Raw genomic sequence first — 19,571 nt, 5'->3', positions numbered from 1 at the left:
CTTTTTAGGGTATCAAGATACGTTCACTATCTGCATCTCATGGCAAAGCACTTGCAGCCAGCTGGAAATGCTCAAAAGGAGATTTCTGGGTGAATTTGTCTCAGAAGTTTATGGAGTACATTTGTCCCTGCCTACTTCATATCTTCCTGCTGCTTTTACTTCATGTGTTCAGGATGCGGCTTCCTCTAGGAGGAGAACTTGTGATTTCCTGTAAATCTCTTAATACCCTCATTTCTGTCAAAAGAAACCATGTGTTGTAAACAGATCGTGTTAACTGGCAACTTCCAATGAAACTGGAAAACTGGCCACATTTCCATGAATTTTACTGTAGCAGGTACTGTCAATTAGCACAGTTATAAAGCATAAACACACTGAAAATAGAGCCATAATCAATCAGCAATTTTTAAAAAATTAAAGGCAGAAGACTGTGCATACTTGTTGTGCTCTTCCTCCTGTTTAGCAAAAGCGGATTTGTAGATTTAATTTGCCCCTATGCTGCATATGCCAATGACTGCTGGATTTTAAACACATGATAAAACAGAGTCTAATGGAAGAAGTTTCTCTCATTTCTCAAAACATGCAGTCTTAACTAAAAACCATAAATCCAAGATAAGCCTCTGCTGACTGCAGAAAACAGCTTTCTGAAATAAGTCCCATTCAGCCCCAGAGTTTCTTTGAACTCCTTGCAGTTTAGAGATAAAAACCAGCTTATTGATCAATGATAACTGTGTGATCCAAGACAGTTATTTGTGCTGCAATTTTACCCGTGCTTCTTCCTGGGGAAGATGGTGCCTGAGGACACATTTTGCTGTGACCAATCTGCAAATTCTAAAGAAAGCAGAGCTTTGGAAATTAGGATGTCTGTGTACCCCACCTTGGAGATCTTTGGAACGGAGCAGTGAAAACCCACCTGCAACGTGAGATCCCTGTGGAAGATACTTGTAACTTGTGGGCAAAGAATCTGGTTTCTCATTTCTGCTTGGCTTTGATATTCAGGTTTGAATCATTCTTCTGCCTCTTCAGCTGCAAAACCACACTTTCTAAGCCTGTCCAACTGGTAGCATAATTTGGAGCTAAAAGAAATTGTTAGATTATTTAGTTTTTCAAATCAATATGTGCAATTTATAATAGAGAAATAACCTTAATAAGTGAAAGAGAATTTTAATCGCAGAAAATACGTTGCTGCAGTTTGCAGGCATGAAATACTCAATAGGCTATTTGATATTTTCTGGAGAATAAAGCATGGAGAGTCTTAAACACATCACTCCCCTCTCTAGACAACTACTGTCCTCCAGCGTGTTCCTTAATAGGTCATTTGGACCCGGTGATACCGCTCTTGTGTTTTCAAGGAACAAATCCTGTGAGTTTTCCTAGCACAAACCTGGGAAGGGAATCAAGGTTTTTTTAATGGTTCCACAGGGCCCGTTTTGCTTTCATGAGAAGCCTGAATTAAAGTACCTAAGTTCCATTAATTTTTTCTTAGTTCTCCAGCTTTCTTCCCACCTAGCTTCTTATGCCTGCGCTATGCAAGTAAATACGCCCCGTATCAGCACACATGGAATGTTTCAATTCATTGGTTCATTAACCTTATAAACAAAAGGGATTATTGTCATCTGCAACTCTACAGTATGGCACAGATTTCTATTTTCCAAATGAGTGTCATATAAAATAGCCCATCAGTTTCAGGAGAATATTTTATCTTAATTCTAATATTAGCCCTGATAGAAAGTCCACCATACTCAAGCTTCCCAAATTTTAGATTATTCAGTAGCAATGAAATTACAGATGTTTACATTTAATATATTCTCCCAATTAAAATCTGATATGCTGGAGCCTGCTGGTTGAATGAAAACTCTTGCACCTTTTGAGAATTGAAGATATAATAAATATTCATGTGATCAGATGTATAACATTGAAAAAGACAGCTGGCTCAGGAATGTTCATTTGTGTGGTTTACTATCTATATTTGTTAACATTAGAAAAGATTGCTAGAATATATCTGCCAGAGGGTTTAATAGAAAAAGTAGAGGTTTAATTTTTTTCCCCTTAACTGATCATTTTTGACATTTAGCTACTATATAGGGGAAAAAACAGGAAAGCTGCTTTCTGCAAAAGACAGTCTCAACAGTTATCACTAAAAGTACTGAATAGATGTTAAAAAATTTCTTGATGTAAACCAGAAAAGCATTATTTGTTGGTTACATCTTCTTAGAATCATCTGTTTCTAGCATATGGGTCTCCCAAGTGAGGAGAAATCATTTGTATTTCCAAAGAGCAAGGGGCTGATAGATACATAGTGTTGGAAGCAGTATCTGTACTCAGCAACTGCTCTGGCTTTGTGTACAGCTGACCCAAGCATATGGACCCGCAGATGTAACACCACAGAATTTACTCTTTCTTTTCTATGATATGAAGGTGTGGGAAGGACATTGATTTAGATCATGGAGAGCAAAAGTGGGTGGTTTTATCAAATAAAAATATTAATATTGAGAAAAATGTGAATGAAAGCAGACCTTACCCACTTTCTACATGCAAAGATTTCTTTTAAATCATTTTGTCTCTTAAGTTTTTAATTTAAGTTCTCTTTTGATAATGAGCTTAGAGCTGATCATTGCACAATTAACTACCTTCTAGGAAAGCTGCTAGGTGCCAGTGCTGGGGCAGTTTGTGTTCCTGACACAAATGCTGTAAATATCCGAGGGAGGTTTAGGGAGAGAGGTTGATGGCTTCAAGTATCTTAGAAGCTTCGGTGCTCTCAGGATTCAAATATTCCTGAAGTCATGAGGTTTTTTTAAAAACAAACACACTGCAGAAAAGTTAGATCCCATCATAAGATCTGTTGTTAGGAAATGCTTCGGTGGCATTGCTGTACTCAGCTAGATTTTTTTGGATCTAGGATTATGACTTCTGCCTTGAAGGATTTTTTTTCTTAAGCTAGATATCCACATGTATCACTCAAGTATAACATTTTGCATGACTTGCTAGTATTAGAGAAAAAAAATATATATCTTTTTTGAAGGAATGTATGTTTCATATACATATACACTTCATCTCACTAATTTCCCATATTTTCAACAGTTAAAAAAATCTATATAGATCTCTGTTTGCCATAATATTTTTCCCTTGCAGTCTCATCCATTGTGTAGTCTGAGAGAACTAATAAATTAATCGTCCTGCAAAGGGGCATCTTGTTTTCTGTGCTCACTCTTAGCGTGAATAATGGGATTCCTGAAAAAAAAACACAAATCCAAGTGTTTCTGTATAGCCTGCTAATATTAAATGCTGCTCGGGTAACTCCGTGTTTTGAAATAAGTGGATCAAATTCTCTGCAGAGTCTAATCCAGGCACGTGCTGCCACTGTTCAAAATGTACATATGTTTGGAGAACAGCTTGCGGTGAATTCTTAAAAGAGGTGTGAATAGATTAGTAAAAATTTTTAAGGGCAAGTGGAATCATTTATCACCAGCCAAGTGATCTGGGGCTTCCTTTAAAAGGTTCCATTATTAAATGCTCTGCTTAGATAAAAATAAAACACTGAAGATGCAATTTAAGAAAAAATACGATGTCTTAGCAAAGCCATAATTCAAAGCCAAACATGGGATGTTTCTTCCTGAGCAGAGAAGTGTGATGCTGGGAGAGATGGAAAAGCTGTGGAGCTCCGCATTGTCCCTGGCCATGACAGCACCTACAGCAGACAGGGACCTTCCCCAAGCATCTCCTCAGCCTTCACAACCATGACTATATTATTTAATCAGCAGTGGATCCAGCCGTGTGAATTTGTCTAATCCCTTTTCGAATGCATTCATTCCTCTGGCCCTCCAGAAGGCTGCCCCACCTTCTCTTCTCTAAGCTGCAGACAGTGAGCTCAGGGACTACTCCTTTGAGCAGAGGCTGTTTTCTGCTTCTGCCTGCCATGCTGGCTCTCTCTGAATCTTTGCAAGCTCGGTGCTATGATTTCTGAGGTGAGAATACTGAAACTGTCAGCAGTACTCAGAACAGGCTGCCCAGAGAAGTTGTGGCTGCCCCATCCCTGGAGGTGTTCAAGGCCAGGCTGGATGGGGCTTTGAGCAGCCTGGTCTAGTGGGAGGTGTCCCTGCCCATGGCAAGGGGGTGGAACTTGATGATCTTTAATGTCCCTTCCACCTCTAACCGTTCTATGATTTTATGATTCTATGATTTAGGTGCACAGTATTAACCAGCAATAGTTTCTTTCATTTGCTATTCTTTTTCTAACTCTTAAAACTCTATTAACAGTTTTACTGAGTTTATGTTTTTAGAGTAGTAGGCACACTTGTTTCTAGATGTCCTGAGTGGTAATAATTAATTTAGGGCGCATCTCTGCTTAAGTTTAGTCAGGGTTATTTTTTCCCCGTGTGCATCATCTTGCATTTCTTTTCATGAGATCTTGTCTGCCACTTCACTCAACCCACTCGGTACTGGCAGTTTTACAGTTCTTCCACGCCTGTTTTAGATGTGACCATTCTGAATGATAAAAATTCTCCATTATGGAAATTCACAGTTCATTTCTTCCTTTGTTCCTTAGTTTTTACCTAATTAATCCCCTATGAAAGTAGCTCCTTCTTATTCCTTCATAGTAAGTATTTCACCACAAAAGGCTCTTAAAAATTAAAAATTTTCTAACATGTTTATATTTTCATGAACAACCTGTATATCGGATAACCTGCATCCCTTAGAAGCACTCGTGCTTGTAAATAAATCTTTAAATAAATCCTCCCCTCCCAAGGCAGCAGCAGGGACCACGGTGGCCAGGATAATGTGGCTTAGGAGGAGACTTCGGTAGAGCTCCACTGGGGAGAGTAAGCAGAGACTAGAAACTCCTCGGGATGTTACTGGGAGAGAAGGAGCCAGGAGATAAACTTCTCGTATTATCTAGAAATGCACGGAAACCAGCTTCTGCTGAATTGCTGTGAGTTTCATTAGTAATTCACTGGATTTGCCCATAAAACCCTGGTATAGCTACCACTGATCTCCTGTGCAGACTCTGATAGAGACGCAGGGTCCTTCTGCAAAAGTTTTCCGCACCCCACTCTGCAGCAAGATCGTACAGCAATACATTGGACCAATATGACCTCAGAAAAGGAGCATTAAATCCTCAGAAAACGTATTGCAGTAGAAAGGGTACCTTGGCAGACACGAGCGTTGTTCTGAAGGTCACCAATGTTGATCCTTCCATAGCACGGCAGGACAAAGGGAGTGCAGTGCTACCAAAACATCCAGAGTAGATACCTTCCTCAGGAAGGTAAAGGCCATTAGGCTTAAGAGGAAGAAAAAAAGAATACAAAGTTCCTCCTCTTTCTCCTTCCCTTCCTTTTTCTCAGGATTTGGAGCAGCATCGGACTCTCGTGCCTCTCCCACCTCCAGCTTTGAGTTTAGCAGACATCTCAAACATGCAGACATCTGCTCGATTCACTTGTCAGGTGCGAGAAGTCCAAAAAAAATTGGTCTGGCAAATTAATAGGATTTCCCACCCACACCCCTCACTACTGAAATGATGTCTCTACTTAATTATTTAGGCTGGAAAAAACATGGGGTTTAGGGTCAGCGATGGCAAGCATGGGAATTTTATCTATGGCATCTCGGCCATAATACTTCCCCTTCTTTCTTACTACTAAATTTCTTGCTCTTTCATATAAGGCAGTCTCATTTTCCCATCTCCACTGACGTGTAGTACAGACATGGCAATTTCAGACAGATCTTTTATTACATATACCAGAAACAGGCACATTTTAGCTTAACTGGTTCTTTGTGATGCTTTAAGAATTTATTTGATGCAAAAGGCTCTCTGTGAATGTAAACCGTTTCAGTGTCAAATTACTCTTTTATTTGTTTACTTACCGATATGCAGGTGTGGGAGTTATACATCTCCACAGAGGGCAAAATAAAGTCTTAAACAAAGTGGGGCTATTCATATGTAAGATATATTAAGCCATAGAAAGGTTCAGACATTGTGACATAAATTAGGTGCTCATTTCCTAAGCAGCAAGACGTTTCTGAAGTACACTAGTTGCATCCATATTACTAAAGCCATAATTTGATTTATATTCTTACCTGAACTACAGTGGTAAAGAAGCACACAGTTTGATTATGGCTTGCAATTCAGAGTACTCACTTATATTTTTAGTTCTCAGACAATTACTTTTTAACACTGTAAACAACACTTGCATCCGTACTAGAAACAAAAGTCACTTTGAGGTATGCGTATTGTGACTTTGCATGAGATGTGCAATCTGTGTTTGTCACCATCACCTGCAGGGAATGTTTATCAGAGGGCCCAGAAATGTGCTCTGCGGGGATGAAGGATTCTGAACACATTGATAGCATTGATAGCCTGGATATTTCCAAAAAAATCATTTTTTTCACGTTTTCCAAGTTGTCATTAGATATTAAAATTTTGAAAATACATATTATTTTTTTAAAAAGAAACACAACTGTTTTTAAACACCCCTTGCAGGCGGATAGCAGGGCTGAGCAGCTTTGTGCTAAGTTTGCCAAGACTGAAGTGTGGGATTGGTAAGGGTTAGTCAGGCACCATAAGGATATTAATAGAATATATAGTCAAATTTAATTGTGGTAAGCATATTTATGAGTAGTAGAGAGACAGAAAAATAGCATGCTCTTTGGGGAGCCTAGATAGAGAGAAGAGTCAGCTATAGTATATGCATTTAGTTAAAAACCAGAGGAGAACAGGGGAGAAACACTGGGAGAAAGATCAAGAGTAGTATTTAGAAAATTCAATGGGAAATGAGGGAAAAGACAGAGCAAGAGAATGGAAGGAGTACACAGAAAGGCGGAGAAACACAGAGACGAGCAAAAGGAGAAGCAAAGTTGATCTGTAATGTTTTGAGAATGGGAGGGGGGGCGTCTATTTGATGTGGTAAATGTGTCTATGCACTCACAATTAACTGTAAATTCATGCTGGCATGTATCTAATTAGAAAGCTGCACATCTCAATAAATCTTCAGTATGATTTCTATTTATCAATTAACATATTTGAATGGAGGAGGAGAACAATTTAGTGAAGCCTGGGCATTTTCAGTAATAACATCTATTTGTAAATAAAATAAATCATGCTTGTAGTGCCTCTATTGCAACGTACAAATAAAGAAATTCTGTAAACAAGGGGGTGGGAGGCAATTTATGACTACTACTTATTGTGCAAATTTATCCCCTTCACTGTTTTAATGCCTTATTGTTCTCCTGATCTGTTTATTATCTTGTTACATGCCAGGTTTGCAAACTAGCTGAACCATAAACTGATTTTAGACTTCATATGTATATGCCATGTATATATGAACATCTGGATTCTACATTCCTAGTGAAATCTGTGCTATGTTCATGCAAATGACATTGTGTAAGAATTTAGATTCTTGTAAGTTTATATGCAAGCTGTTTTTTTAATTAGTATAGAACTTCCTTCCAAATGAACTCATTTTCTTTTGCTTGTCGACATCACCATTTGTTTCAGCATACGTTAACTGTGACTATTGTTCCTTGTGTAGCTGTACCCCATAAAATAGGGCGGATAATTGATGGAAGTCCTGCCGATCGCTGTGCGAAACTTAAAGTTGGAGACCGGATCTTAGCTGTGAATGGCCAGTCTATTATTAACATGCCTCATGCAGATATTGTGAAGCTAATTAAAGATGCAGGTCTCAGCGTAACTCTTCGCATCATTCCTCAGGAGGGTAAGTCAATGGCCCTTAAAAACAGGAAGAAAATTTTAAGTAGCCTCCAATTAGCGTGAATTATGTCACCGCTTGAAAGAACATCTTTTGTTTCACTTTCTCAGCTGTAACGTACGGCACACCAAAATTACAGCCTTAGAACGAGCTGGAATAATATCTGAATTCTTGAAAAGGTTGCTGGTTATGAAAAGGGTATTTAAAGCAAACCTGGAGAAACCTGAGAGGGAGCTGAGTAATGGCGAGTCAGTTTTAATGTCATTTGGAAGAATTGTCTCCAACATGGAAAAGCGCCCTACAAGACAGCCAGGTTTTGAGTTCATTTCCTTATATCCTGCTATAAACCAAACCAAAGTTTGGCAAAGGAAGTCACGACGACTGCAATGGCTGCCACCAGGCGTGTTCAGCTGCCTGTGACAAAGTGACTTGAGTTCAGATTTGGTAGTTTCCTCTATGTATATCACTATAAATGCACAAGGCAGGAAAGAACTGAACCCTAAATTATCTCATTTGTAATGTGAGGGTAAGGGGACAGACTCATTATTCTGGTCATTACTCCACAGCTAATCAGTGAAATTCTTTTGATGTTGGTTTCGTGGGTTTTGGGGTTGATTCCAGTGCTTTTTTTAGTTGAGCAATGTGCTGTGCTGGTGTATGAATTGTACTGTATTAATGAGACTGTGGCTTTATATCTCAGTAACAAATACCATTAGAGCTAGGAATGTCACACAGCAAGTAATGTAATTACTTAATGATCCATGCTCCAGTTAGACGACCTTCACCTTCTGCTGCCGCATCCAGCAACGGGACAAGGAAACAGTCTGACATTGGCCATGGCCCGCAACTGGGGGAACTTAACTGCTTTGTTAAATGAATTCCGTGAAGGGAAAACCACAAACATACACAAGTTCAGAATTCACACCAAAGAGCTGCTGTATAATCACTGGAGGTCAGTTACGCAAGCATCTACAAACACGTGTCGTGCTGCATAGTCTGTGCAGCTTATTTAGGCCTCCCTGCTACCCAGATTAATTCACATTAGCAAATTGCTAATAGTTCGGTGTTAGAGATGGATACCTCAAATTAAAAAGAAAGCAGAGGTGCACTCGACATGCAGTGCTACAAGGTGTTCTTGGGTGCTAGTGGTGAGAGATGATTTGTGCCCAAGGCATGGCTTCCCGGTGTGACTGTGTGACACTGGACACCTCATTTGCCTGCTGATATTAGCTTCCCACCTTATAAAATTAGGAAAAAATCTAATACCTCTGTAATGTACTTTCAGGTGAAAAATACCATATAAATGCAAAGCAGTTTTAGAAGCAGCTTATGATTTGACTAGTTCATCCATAGTTATGAGAGCAATGTAGAAATGAGGGGCAAGATTCCCAATCTTCTTCTCTGAAACTTTGCAACACAAAAGAGACTCACAGATGCAAAATGGGCAATTAAAGCCTTAAGCATAGTAATTACACAGAGGAGTATTGCTTATGCCTGCATGAGGAGTGCTTTAAGTGCAAATACACAAGCTTTTTTTGACAATTAAGCTTAAATTGAAAAGATTTTTAATAAAGTAGCCACAATTTTTAAGAGAATTCTAAGCATAAATTAAATAAGTAGAGATCCAGTAGAAATGTGCAGTCATAGGAGACAAACTCTCGTGTTAAAAAATAAAAAATAAAATCACTCACAATTCAAACTACATTCATAAATATAGATTCATATAAAACTAGGCAAGATCTGGATGGTGCGTAGCTGTTGCTGTCAGAGACGGTCAGCCACAGGCATGTCCATTCTGGATGCTTTTCACCACACCACGCTGGCCTCACTCATTCTGTTGCAAGCAGGAATAAAAAAATATAATCTCAACAGCCTTTGCTGTTGAGAATGCACGAGCAATTACTTCCGCAGTGCACTCTTCTCTGGTCGGTGGAGTCTCATTTGCTCTTCTTGATAGGGAAATGACAAGCAGCATAACTGCCAGTGTGTCGGGAGAAACACATTCGATAGGAGCTCAGTGCCAAATGTGTCTTCCCCCAAGCGCAGTGGGAAGCCTGACGGAAGACTGCCGTCCTTTATTTACCACAAGGCTACGAGGCCACATTTCCTACCACAACTTCTCTGTCTTTTTGAATTTTATGATGTTTGGAAAGAAGGATTCTGGTTTTCTGCAGTGTTCCTCTGTGAAACCCTGGTCATTTGTCACCATGCAGTGAAATAAAACATCGGTTTAGCTGGTTAGTCAGAATTTATTGCGATTGGTTTTACTGTTCACAGTCCCCAAAGATTTTAAAAAGATAGGAAACTCTTGTTGAGCTCAAAGACAGCAGGAGCTAACACAAGCACACCAGTGTTTTAGCTTTTGTGATGACAGTCCGTCATCCCCTAACAGTGGTGAAAGCAACAAAATCGTTCATTCTCTCAAAATGAAAAGTTTTCAAATATCAGTATTTCTGGGCTTTAAAAGAAAACGTGAAACACAGAAGCCATTTGCCTTGTTCAATTGGGTTTTAAATAACGGAGGTGTCAACCGGAGCTATAGAAGTGACCAAGATTTCAGATCCCACAGACTATCAAAAGGAGCCCATTACGTCCAGATGTCTAAAAATCTAATTATAACCCAAGAGAGTAAAAGCGACAAAGCATAAATTTTCAGAGGTAGCGTGTGACCCGAAATGGTTATTGTCTACCTTTGCCCTTTACTAAATGCCGCGCTGTGGCAGGTCTTTAATCTCCGTCTTCCCCTTCTGCAGAGCTGAACAGCCCGGCCTCGGCGCCCAGCTCGGAGAAGCAGAGCCCCATGGCCCAGCAGCACAGCCCCATGGCCCAGCAGAGTCCCCTGGCCCAGCAGAGCCCCGTCGCCCAGCACAGCCCCGTCGCCCAGCCACCGCCCCCGCAGCCCCTCCAGCTGCAGGGACACGAAAACAGGTAAGAGCGTCTCCTCCAGCCCCTGCCTCCTGCGAGGACCTGGGGACACCCTTATGTTGGGTCTTCGTGCTGTTTGTAGCGGCTGTGAGCCATGGCTTGTGGGGCTCTGACAAGCCACGGTCCCGTGGTTGTGCTTGCGGAGCATGAATTGTGCATGCCAGGGTGGTCTGTAAGCCTTGGTCAGGTGTGAAACGCGCTATTACGAACAAAGGTTTAGCCAAACGTCCTCAAGCGTCCATCAGGATCGTATGTTTGCCGAGGAATTAAACACTGAAGTATTCCTTGCTAATAATTTCATTGCTAACATGCTTTCTTATGTCGCTACAATTTACAAAATATGGGTATATCAGTATCTGATCATGAGGTGGCGTTTCTTTTTCATTATCTTACATGTCTTTTTTTTGTTGTTTTTTTTTGTCTGTAACTGTTCCGAAGTCAGGAAGATATTTTTATCACAGGTTTTATCTATGGTGTATCATTTTCCAGCCAATTTATCGTGTGTAATTTATGCATATGCATTGACAAATTTGTCTGCGATGGAAATTAAATGGTAGAAATGGGGTTAGAAATTTTGTGACCAGCTGTATTAAAAGCTGTATATATAAAAAGCATGCTCAGTCTGTGGGATGAGACAACTTTCTGTGATCTTCAATCAACACTATTTAGTCTTTGAATTAATTTTTGGCATGTTAAATGAGGCTGATTACACTGACTGTCTTTATGCTAATGTTCAGTAACCAAGATACGTTGTCGAGACCCTTTTCCCCAAACAGTAGATGCTGGCTGAAGAACTGTAACTTTTTGCTTCTGGAGATACTCGAGTTCAGTTGTGATTTAGACACTATGCCCCCTAAGTCTCCTTGCTTGACAGATGCAGCACTTTCACTTGCCCGAAATTATTTTCCCTCAATTAGTCACTCTTGGCAAATTTCTTTGCCTTATATTTCGCTAAGTACTTTTTCCAAAACTGATTACCTCCTAGAAGACACATGTTTCTGACAAAATCCAATGCAAAGCTTTCACAAAAGTCTCTCTGCACAGTTGTAAATCAGAACTAAATGTCTGTTGAACTGAGAGTTTTCAGAGGGGACCAGTAAACTATATTGACTAATGTTCCAAAAAGAAAATTCTGTAATAGTTTTACTGAAAAGCATAAGCTTTTGGCCATGTCACCATTTACATATTCAGCAAAAATTACAGTGCCTCCGACTGTAAATAAAAGCATCGTCTCTGGGATACAGCTGTGTTTGTATGTTGGGAACCTGCCTAAGGATGGCTCTTATTCCAGAAATAGGTCCATTATTGCTAGTTCATATGGTACCATTTTTCAGTAGATTTTGTAAGTCATATTAACACTTGTTTATATAGCCACATACATTGTTTCTGTATCAAAATCAAAATACCGTGAGATATTTAAAAGTCTTAGGAATATTAACTCATACTTTTCCTTCCAATATTAATAAGGCTCAGTATGACAGTAAGCTTGTTTGTTCTCCGTCTTCCTTTTACAGGATCATGATACTAAGAAAGTAAGAGGGCTGCATGCATACATGCAGGTCTTATTATAGATGCCATGTACAGGTTTTAAAAGACCATGTGGCAGTAGGATATTTTCACCTTCTCATAAAAGTCAAAGGGAAATAGTTATGATATTTTGGTGTCTGGTTGGACATTTAGCTAATTAAAGCTAGTGTGTAGGAAGATTTGCCATAATGTTACTGTAACTGTTCTAATAAAGTAATGAAGTTTTGAAACATATCATATTTTGAAATGTTTACTTTATTTGTTTAGATTATATTTTCCTAGATGAGTTAACAAAATCAAGAACAATGCTTTCACTTATTCAGAATGTAATTTTTTTTTAATCCATAAGTACATTTCAAAATCCCCTTCATAGTTTATATGTGTCCATGTTTCTGCATGTGTACATGTACATACATGGCCACTTTAACCTTTGTTAAAGCAGAGTTTGAAATGTATATTCCCTGTATAGGAAAAAAAAGTTTCCTTCAGCACCTCGGGGAGAGTAAAAACATCCACTATTTGAAAATGTTTGTTAAATCTACCTCAAAACACTATTTAACTTGCTAAATTACCTTGCTAAAAAGGTTCGGGACTTCCTTTGCGCCCATTCCGCAGCTCACCTGGCCGAGGTACGGAGGTTTGCAGGAAGAAATATTCCTTACTTCACCCTGAAGTGTGGAATGCCATATGCACTGATTTCCGTGTGGGGAGGGAGCCACTCATTCCCAGCTGGGTAAATTAACTAACTAGTCGTTGTACTACAGAAAGCCACATTTTCTTTGAAATGTTAGGACTCATCTTCCTGTAACCAGTTACCAATTAAAGCAATATTTTACTTGTTATTAATTCCTCTTTAAACAAATTTGGTTTCCTTTCACCCTGTGTAATGTCTGTGCCTAGCTACTGATAGGACCTGCTACGGGCTTGTAGCCAGATAGTATTATAGGGAGTGTGTAATAATAATAATACACACTATATTAACAGATGTTATTGCAAAGAAAACCTTTCATTTAAAGATATCAGCTAGTACAAAGAATGCATCCTTTTTTAACCTTAAGAAGCTCACAGTAATAATAGTTTACGTCAATAAAACAGAAGGGCTATAAATGCCTGCACTAATGTTTCATTTACTCTATACAAATCTGACTTCTGGAAAAAAGCACTTTGCTGTGTAGTGAGCACTGGGGGTGTTTTCACGTGCAGTTTCGTCTTCCAAGTAGGCAAGATAAGTGGGAATCGAGATGTTTTTTTCCTGTTCCCGTCCCTCTGAGCCTAATCCTGATCTCACTGATACGAGCTGGAAAATCGCACAGTATGACCTGAGGGAAAATTGCTTGTGTCCGTGTTTCAAAAGCTCTTACTCTTTTCGGATGCCTCGACTATTTACCCTTGAAAGTTTTGCTTCCCTGTGAAAATTTGTTCTATGCAATTTTGCAGTGAGGCATTTTGCTTTCGCTCCTCAATATTGCTTGTAATGCGCGTTCGTACTGTTTTGCCACCTTCTGAAGCGAAGCCATTTTCCCTTTTTTCAGTTATAGGTCAGAAGTAAAAGCCAGACAAGATGTGAAACCTGATATCCGGCAACCTCCATTTACAGACTACAGGCAGTCCTCAACGGACTACCGACAGCCTCCGCTGGACTACAGGCATCCCCCGGTGATGGATTACCAGCAGCCACCACCTCTCGACTACAGGCAGCCGCCCCTGATGGATTACAGGCAGCACTCGCCGGACACCAGGCAGTACCCTCTGTCAGAGTACAGGCAGCCCCAGGTACGCACCGAAATCCTCACAGCGCTCCTAAACAGAAAACGTTAGGTCAGTAGGGAGAGATCATGTCTCTTGGTAAAAAAGGATGACATTATAGAAGAGAAAGGCGCCTTTATTGGTTTTACTCTGAGTTACTGTTTCTCTGTAGAGGAAATGACTTCAAAACCATTAATATTAATGAAAAACTATGTGATCTGTCAAATAATGCTACATTTATAATTGTGCCATTATAATGTTAAATAGATTATATTTTTAAGGTGCTGGAGAGTTAAAACCAAAGTTTTAAAGCCTGTACATCAGCAGATGAATTTTTTGTTCCTAGGAAGACAACAGAGTCATCAAACAGTGGATATACTTAAGTGGGACTGCATTTCTACAGCATTGTTGAAAATGAAGATTTTATCTAATCTAAATAAATAAATAAATAAATGTGAATCCTGACTGATATCATTACATTTCTGTTGGTAATAGCCTGGATGAGGAGAAACTACCTTGTGCAATTAGTTTCTTTGGCCTTAGGTGTGATCTTACAAGTTCAAAGAAATAAACGTTAGATGAAGAGTTATGCTTCCTTGGACAAGGCTCTGCTGAAGAAAAATATTTATTGGCAGCTGTGAAGGTTTGAGGATTTAGCCCAAAGCTCAGAATTTCAAAAAAATCCTCCTTTCTCCTTACAGAAAGGCAGAAAAAAAAAGAGATCAGAAAAATGTTAAATAAAAGAATGTAAACTTCTGGACACAGTATGCTGGAACCATATATAGATGGTTTCTATGTCCATCTTTTCACATAAACCATATCAATGAAAATATCCAAATTCTTAAATGGCATCCAGAGAACCCTCTAAAAATTTTAGGATTTCAGTATCCAAATAGCAGATCGCTATCCCCATGTGCATACTCTATAAGATGCTTCTTAGCATCTAGACAGATGCTTAGGCTGCCTGTTTCTCACCACCTCCAGTTTGATTGTCTACCCACTGGTCTACACAACCCAAGCTTGCTCTCATTTTCCTCCTGCTGCCATGGATCTTGCAGTCCTGGGTGCCAATGGATCAGAAGCAACAGAGCAAGTTCCCACCCCAGACCCTCTACAGGGCTGATAGTTAGGGTCCACCAAGGAAAAACTGGAAAGATGAATCTCAGTCTCTGCAGGACACAGAAAGAGTGAAACTCAAATCTCCCTCTTCCCACCTTCTCCACAAGGCATGTTTTAACCGAAGTGATGAGAGTTGCTGTACTTTGTGAGTCCATGCAGTCCAGCCTGCTGATCATGTTAAGCTCTGCTGGGAATCTAGGAGTTGCTACTCCTACTCATTTTTAGTTGTGATGATGTTTGTCACTTGCCAAAGCAGCACTTCTGCATAGACATAAATGCTTACATTCGGGTGCCATGAAAGTGTTGAGAGTGAATATGGAAACCATCTAGAGAGCTTTTGGTACTTGGCAACTGCTGGAAGATGCCCTTTCAGGGTGGTTTAGGCTTAGGCATTTACATTTTGCTGCAGTCTCTTTTCAGAAATGGCCAAAGGCTGTCAGCACAGAAGTATACTTTGAAGGTCCCTTTGTTCATGTCAATTGGATAGATGCACTTTTGAAGAGATATATTTTAAAGTTTTCTTGAATGTAAACCATGACGTTCATATGGTTAATTGTCTTTCATGTTGTATTTGTCTATACAGGACTTTGATTATTTCACCGTTGATTTGGAGAAAGGAGCCAAAGGGTTTGGGTTTAGTATTCGAGGAGGAAGGGAGTACAAAATGGATTTGTATGTGTTGAGGTTAGCGGAGGATGGACCAGCAATAAGGAATGGAAGGATGAGGGTAAGTAAAACTCATTGTAACATTTTTTTTCAACATTTACAGATCTGTTTGGTAATAGGGTCAAAGAGAAAGCATTTTTTTCATCTCTGATCAGGGTTTAAAGAACCGATGCCAAATAGCTTTTATAACATAAACTTGTTCTGTAGGACTTCAAGAAATCAGTTGAAACATAGTAGGTCTGTGTAGTTTTGTTGCGGAATAAATGTATTACTTGTTGTTGATAACAGCTTTACTGTGTTATACATTTTTCTCCTTATTATTTCACTCATATCTAAACAACTGAAAAATCTCTGACAAAAAGTTTTATGTTTCTTTGATAATAACATCAGCATAATTAACAGTTATGTCTCTAATCACAAAAGCAAAGTGATAGCTATATGACACTTAGTGGATAACTATGAAACCTAAGACCTGGACCGTGTTATTTTACTAATTTAATGAAGTTGCCTTCATAGTGTATACGAAGTTTGTTTATTAATACTATACAGTCTTGTTTGTAGGGATCAGTTTTCACTGTTTTTCTGCATAGGTCTTAGTGCATTTGAGTCCTGTATTGGTAGAAATCATAATAACATGCAAATACTTAATCTAAAAGCATTCACTTAAGAAATTCCATGATAAAAAAAATACATGTTCTGTATAGGAAAAATAACCCAATCAAAAATAGATGCTTTAAATCTGTCTAGTTGTTCTAGAGAGGAGGTATAAACTCATCAAGGGTTGCTGATTCCTTGCAGAATAGTGAGTACACAAAAAGGAGGAGAGAACATTGGTGAAAGAGACTACCAAGAGTCAACATAAAAAATTGTTTATGTATCTAATTAGTGCAGCCTTGTTGAATATTTAATTATAAAGATGGACAATGGAAATTGTGTTCTGTACGGTAGTAGCAGCAGATTTTGCAAATGTCATCATTGCAACACAGATTCTGTTTCACAACCCTATCATCAAATTTGGCTTCATAACTGAATGAGAATTGTCATCGGTCTAAATACACAGTCAGAGACTTTCTGTATATAACTCAGGAGTTTTACTGTGCTTCAAATCACTCTTAACTTGCCCACTTCGTAGACTTGTAGAAGCCAGTTAGTCCTCAGTTGTACCATGGGGTGCAAACCCCCGGCACTGGAGCTTGCATGAGGGAGCAATGGCAGAAGCAGTTGCCGTGACGAGGAAGCCGGGCAGGCAACTGATAACTGAGAAATACTCCCACAATATTTGTTGAGTGAAATATAGGTGAATATATAAAGTTCTAGCTGCAACTAGAACTTTAACTTACGGGTATCTTCTCTGGTGAGCGTTTTCATTCTTTCCTTTACTGTAGCACAGTCAGTTGCTCTTAACAAAAAGCCATAAACAAGATTTTCATTACCAGCCATAATGTGATTAAAGATGGGGGAAAAGCTGTGCTTTTAATAAAGTCTGGCATCACACACTACGGAAGAACAATGCCTTGGGAGAGGGTTCGTTTCAAATAATAACCTGTATTAGGCAAAATAACCTATTAAAATCTGTGCAGCATTTGAACAAACTAGTACCACAAAATAAAGTTGGAGAATCCACTCTGTGAAAAGCCTAAGTATAAAATGTGTGTAACACAAATACATAGATTTTTTTCAACTTCCTTAACGAAAAGTCCTGTATCTTATAATGAAAAACGTTAATATATTTTCTAAAATAACTTACTTTAAAGCTTTTTTTGTTGATGTGGCCACAATACGCAGCCAAGTGTTATTCTGGCCCGATAGTTGTAATTGTTTTTTTGTCTCCCCTTTAAAAGCATCATTCTTTGGAATGAGTTTTACCCTCCAGCCTTGTCACTGATTCTTGTGTTGTACGCTCCTGTTTAACAGACATTTTAATCTGACAGTGACAAATGCGTCTGGAACTTGCAAGACTTTTCTCTCCAGTGACCTGTAACTGATGGACAGCAGAAGCTCAAGAAACAGCTTCTTCAAAACAAAAGTAGAAAAACAAAACAAAAAGTAATATATGCCGAAAGGAACAGAGTATACAGGAAGATGAGGAAAGGAAGCAGAGTTCTGTACCCATACCTCCTTTCCTAAATTTACATGCACTGTTAATAATGCAGGCTCATTCCCATTTCCTGGCTGGGACCACCAGCCTGCTTACTGCAGTTCTGTGTCTCTGTTTCACAGATGCATCTCTATAGCAAAACATGCAAAAATCTCCTCAGTGCCTCTCGCTTCACATGCCATTGTCTTTAAAGATCCGATTCTCTGATCCGAGGCTTTTGGCACTGGGGACAGTAAACCGTGCTATGTGGTAGGATCTTAGCAGGAGCATTTTCCAACTAATAGTTCTTCTCATGACCTACTTATCTTCAGTATTGTTCTGCTTCCTCTTTCCTCCTGCTTGAACAGCCTTCTTTGATTTAACTGAAGCCTTACAGAAAAAGATGAAGCAGATAACACAAGGTGCAGATCATGCTTATAGAAAGAAATAATACACATAACTTCACCATTATTCCCACTCACCAAGCCAAGAAAAGAAAAATTAAACCACCTAAGCTGTTGAAAAAAATAGGTGATATAATGAAACATGAAAAGCACTGGTAAAGGCACATTCATATTGATATAAATCTCCCTACTTTGCTGAAATAATTAAAAGAATATAAAATACTTTAAAGTAACAGACCTACATCTATACTAGTGGGTTTATAAATTTGTATAATCGAAGCAATGCAAGCTCTAACTGAAGACAACTCCAGAAAGGCAAGTCAAAGTCTGCATGTTGTACTCTTAGTGGGCACTGCAAAGCCGTAGTGATGGGGTGAGCCCAACAGCTATATTTCACTTGGGCACTTGTTAAAAAATCTGCAAGTCTATCAGCACACATTCAAAAGATTCTGAGGTCTAAATACATGTAAAAGTGTTATGCATTATCGATGCAGAGTATAAATTTAAAGAAGTAAAAGCTAAGATTATAAGAAATCAGATGTAAATAAAGAACCAGTATGGAACTATCTCTTGTAAAAGAACATAGAGTAGATCCGTTACTGAGGAAGATAAGTATGAATGGAATACAATATACCGATAACAGAAACAAAGAGAAATCTAACAAAAAGGCAATGATGAAACAACATGAAGAAAGTGGCACCAAAATCGGGGTGTCTTTGTGACACTTTCAGTTTGATCTTCAGGCTTTTATGAACTCCAGTGAAGCTTGGGAACAGATGAGAGAAGAGACTCCATAGATTGAGCAGGGAAAGCACTGGCCCTGCCAAAACTGGCTGTATTTGAAAAGGCTGGTGGAAGAGGGAAAAACGTTTAATGAAGTTTGTTATCACATCACTATTTAGAATCAGAAGCCCTGGTCTTCCTTCCCACTGGGAACGGCATGCTAGGCACTTTGTGTTTTTATTGGAAACAAATCCACTGAGGAACACTCCATTTTAGTATTGCAAGATCTAAAATAGTCTTTAATTGCCCTTCATGACTGATGGAGTTGTCTACTTTGATTTTCAGTGGAATTGTTCTGGGAACCAGAAAGGTGGAAGACCTGTGAGTTCATGTCATACAGAGTTCATGAGTCTTACCAGCATATCGCTTTTTTATTCAACAATCTTTTTTTGCCAGCCTATATAGACACGACATTCTGTCTTAAGGTTCTACAAATTATTTCCTTAAAAACAGTTTTAAAACTTTCACAGGATTATTACACTGTTCTTAGTCAAAGTACTTGTACATGCACTGAGACTTTTATTTGAGCTCATGGACTCTCCTTCTGGAGAAGCCCAAGCATACATCCCAGTTTAACTTGGATTCATCTGTCAATAGGTATGGGAAGGGAATGTCCCTTAAAGG

General features: G+C 39.1%; 1 protein-coding gene across 10 annotated transcripts in view; it reads left to right on the top strand.

Moving 5' to 3' along the window:
• The window catches only part of MAGI2 (membrane associated guanylate kinase, WW and PDZ domain containing 2), a 755,492-nt gene that overhangs the window by 697,041 nt on the left and 38,880 nt on the right, over positions 1 to 19,571 (top strand). For all 10 annotated transcript variants that reach the window (XM_063323526.1, XM_063323523.1, XM_063323524.1 and 7 more), the window contains 4 exons: positions 7,521 to 7,706; positions 10,454 to 10,628; positions 13,685 to 13,925; positions 15,601 to 15,744. In XM_063323526.1, the coding sequence (XP_063179596.1) occupies positions 7,521 to 7,706; positions 10,454 to 10,628; positions 13,685 to 13,925; positions 15,601 to 15,744 (746 nt within the window). The remainder of the gene's footprint in view (positions 1 to 7,520; positions 7,707 to 10,453; positions 10,629 to 13,684; positions 13,926 to 15,600; positions 15,745 to 19,571) is intronic.

The sequence above is a fragment of the Chroicocephalus ridibundus genome, chromosome 1 (genome assembly GCF_963924245.1).
Source record: "Chroicocephalus ridibundus chromosome 1, bChrRid1.1, whole genome shotgun sequence".
Taxonomy (NCBI): domain Eukaryota; kingdom Metazoa; phylum Chordata; class Aves; order Charadriiformes; family Laridae; genus Chroicocephalus; species Chroicocephalus ridibundus.
The sequence above is the reverse complement of the archived record's forward strand: the minus strand, read 5'-3'. Positions and strand labels throughout refer to the sequence as shown.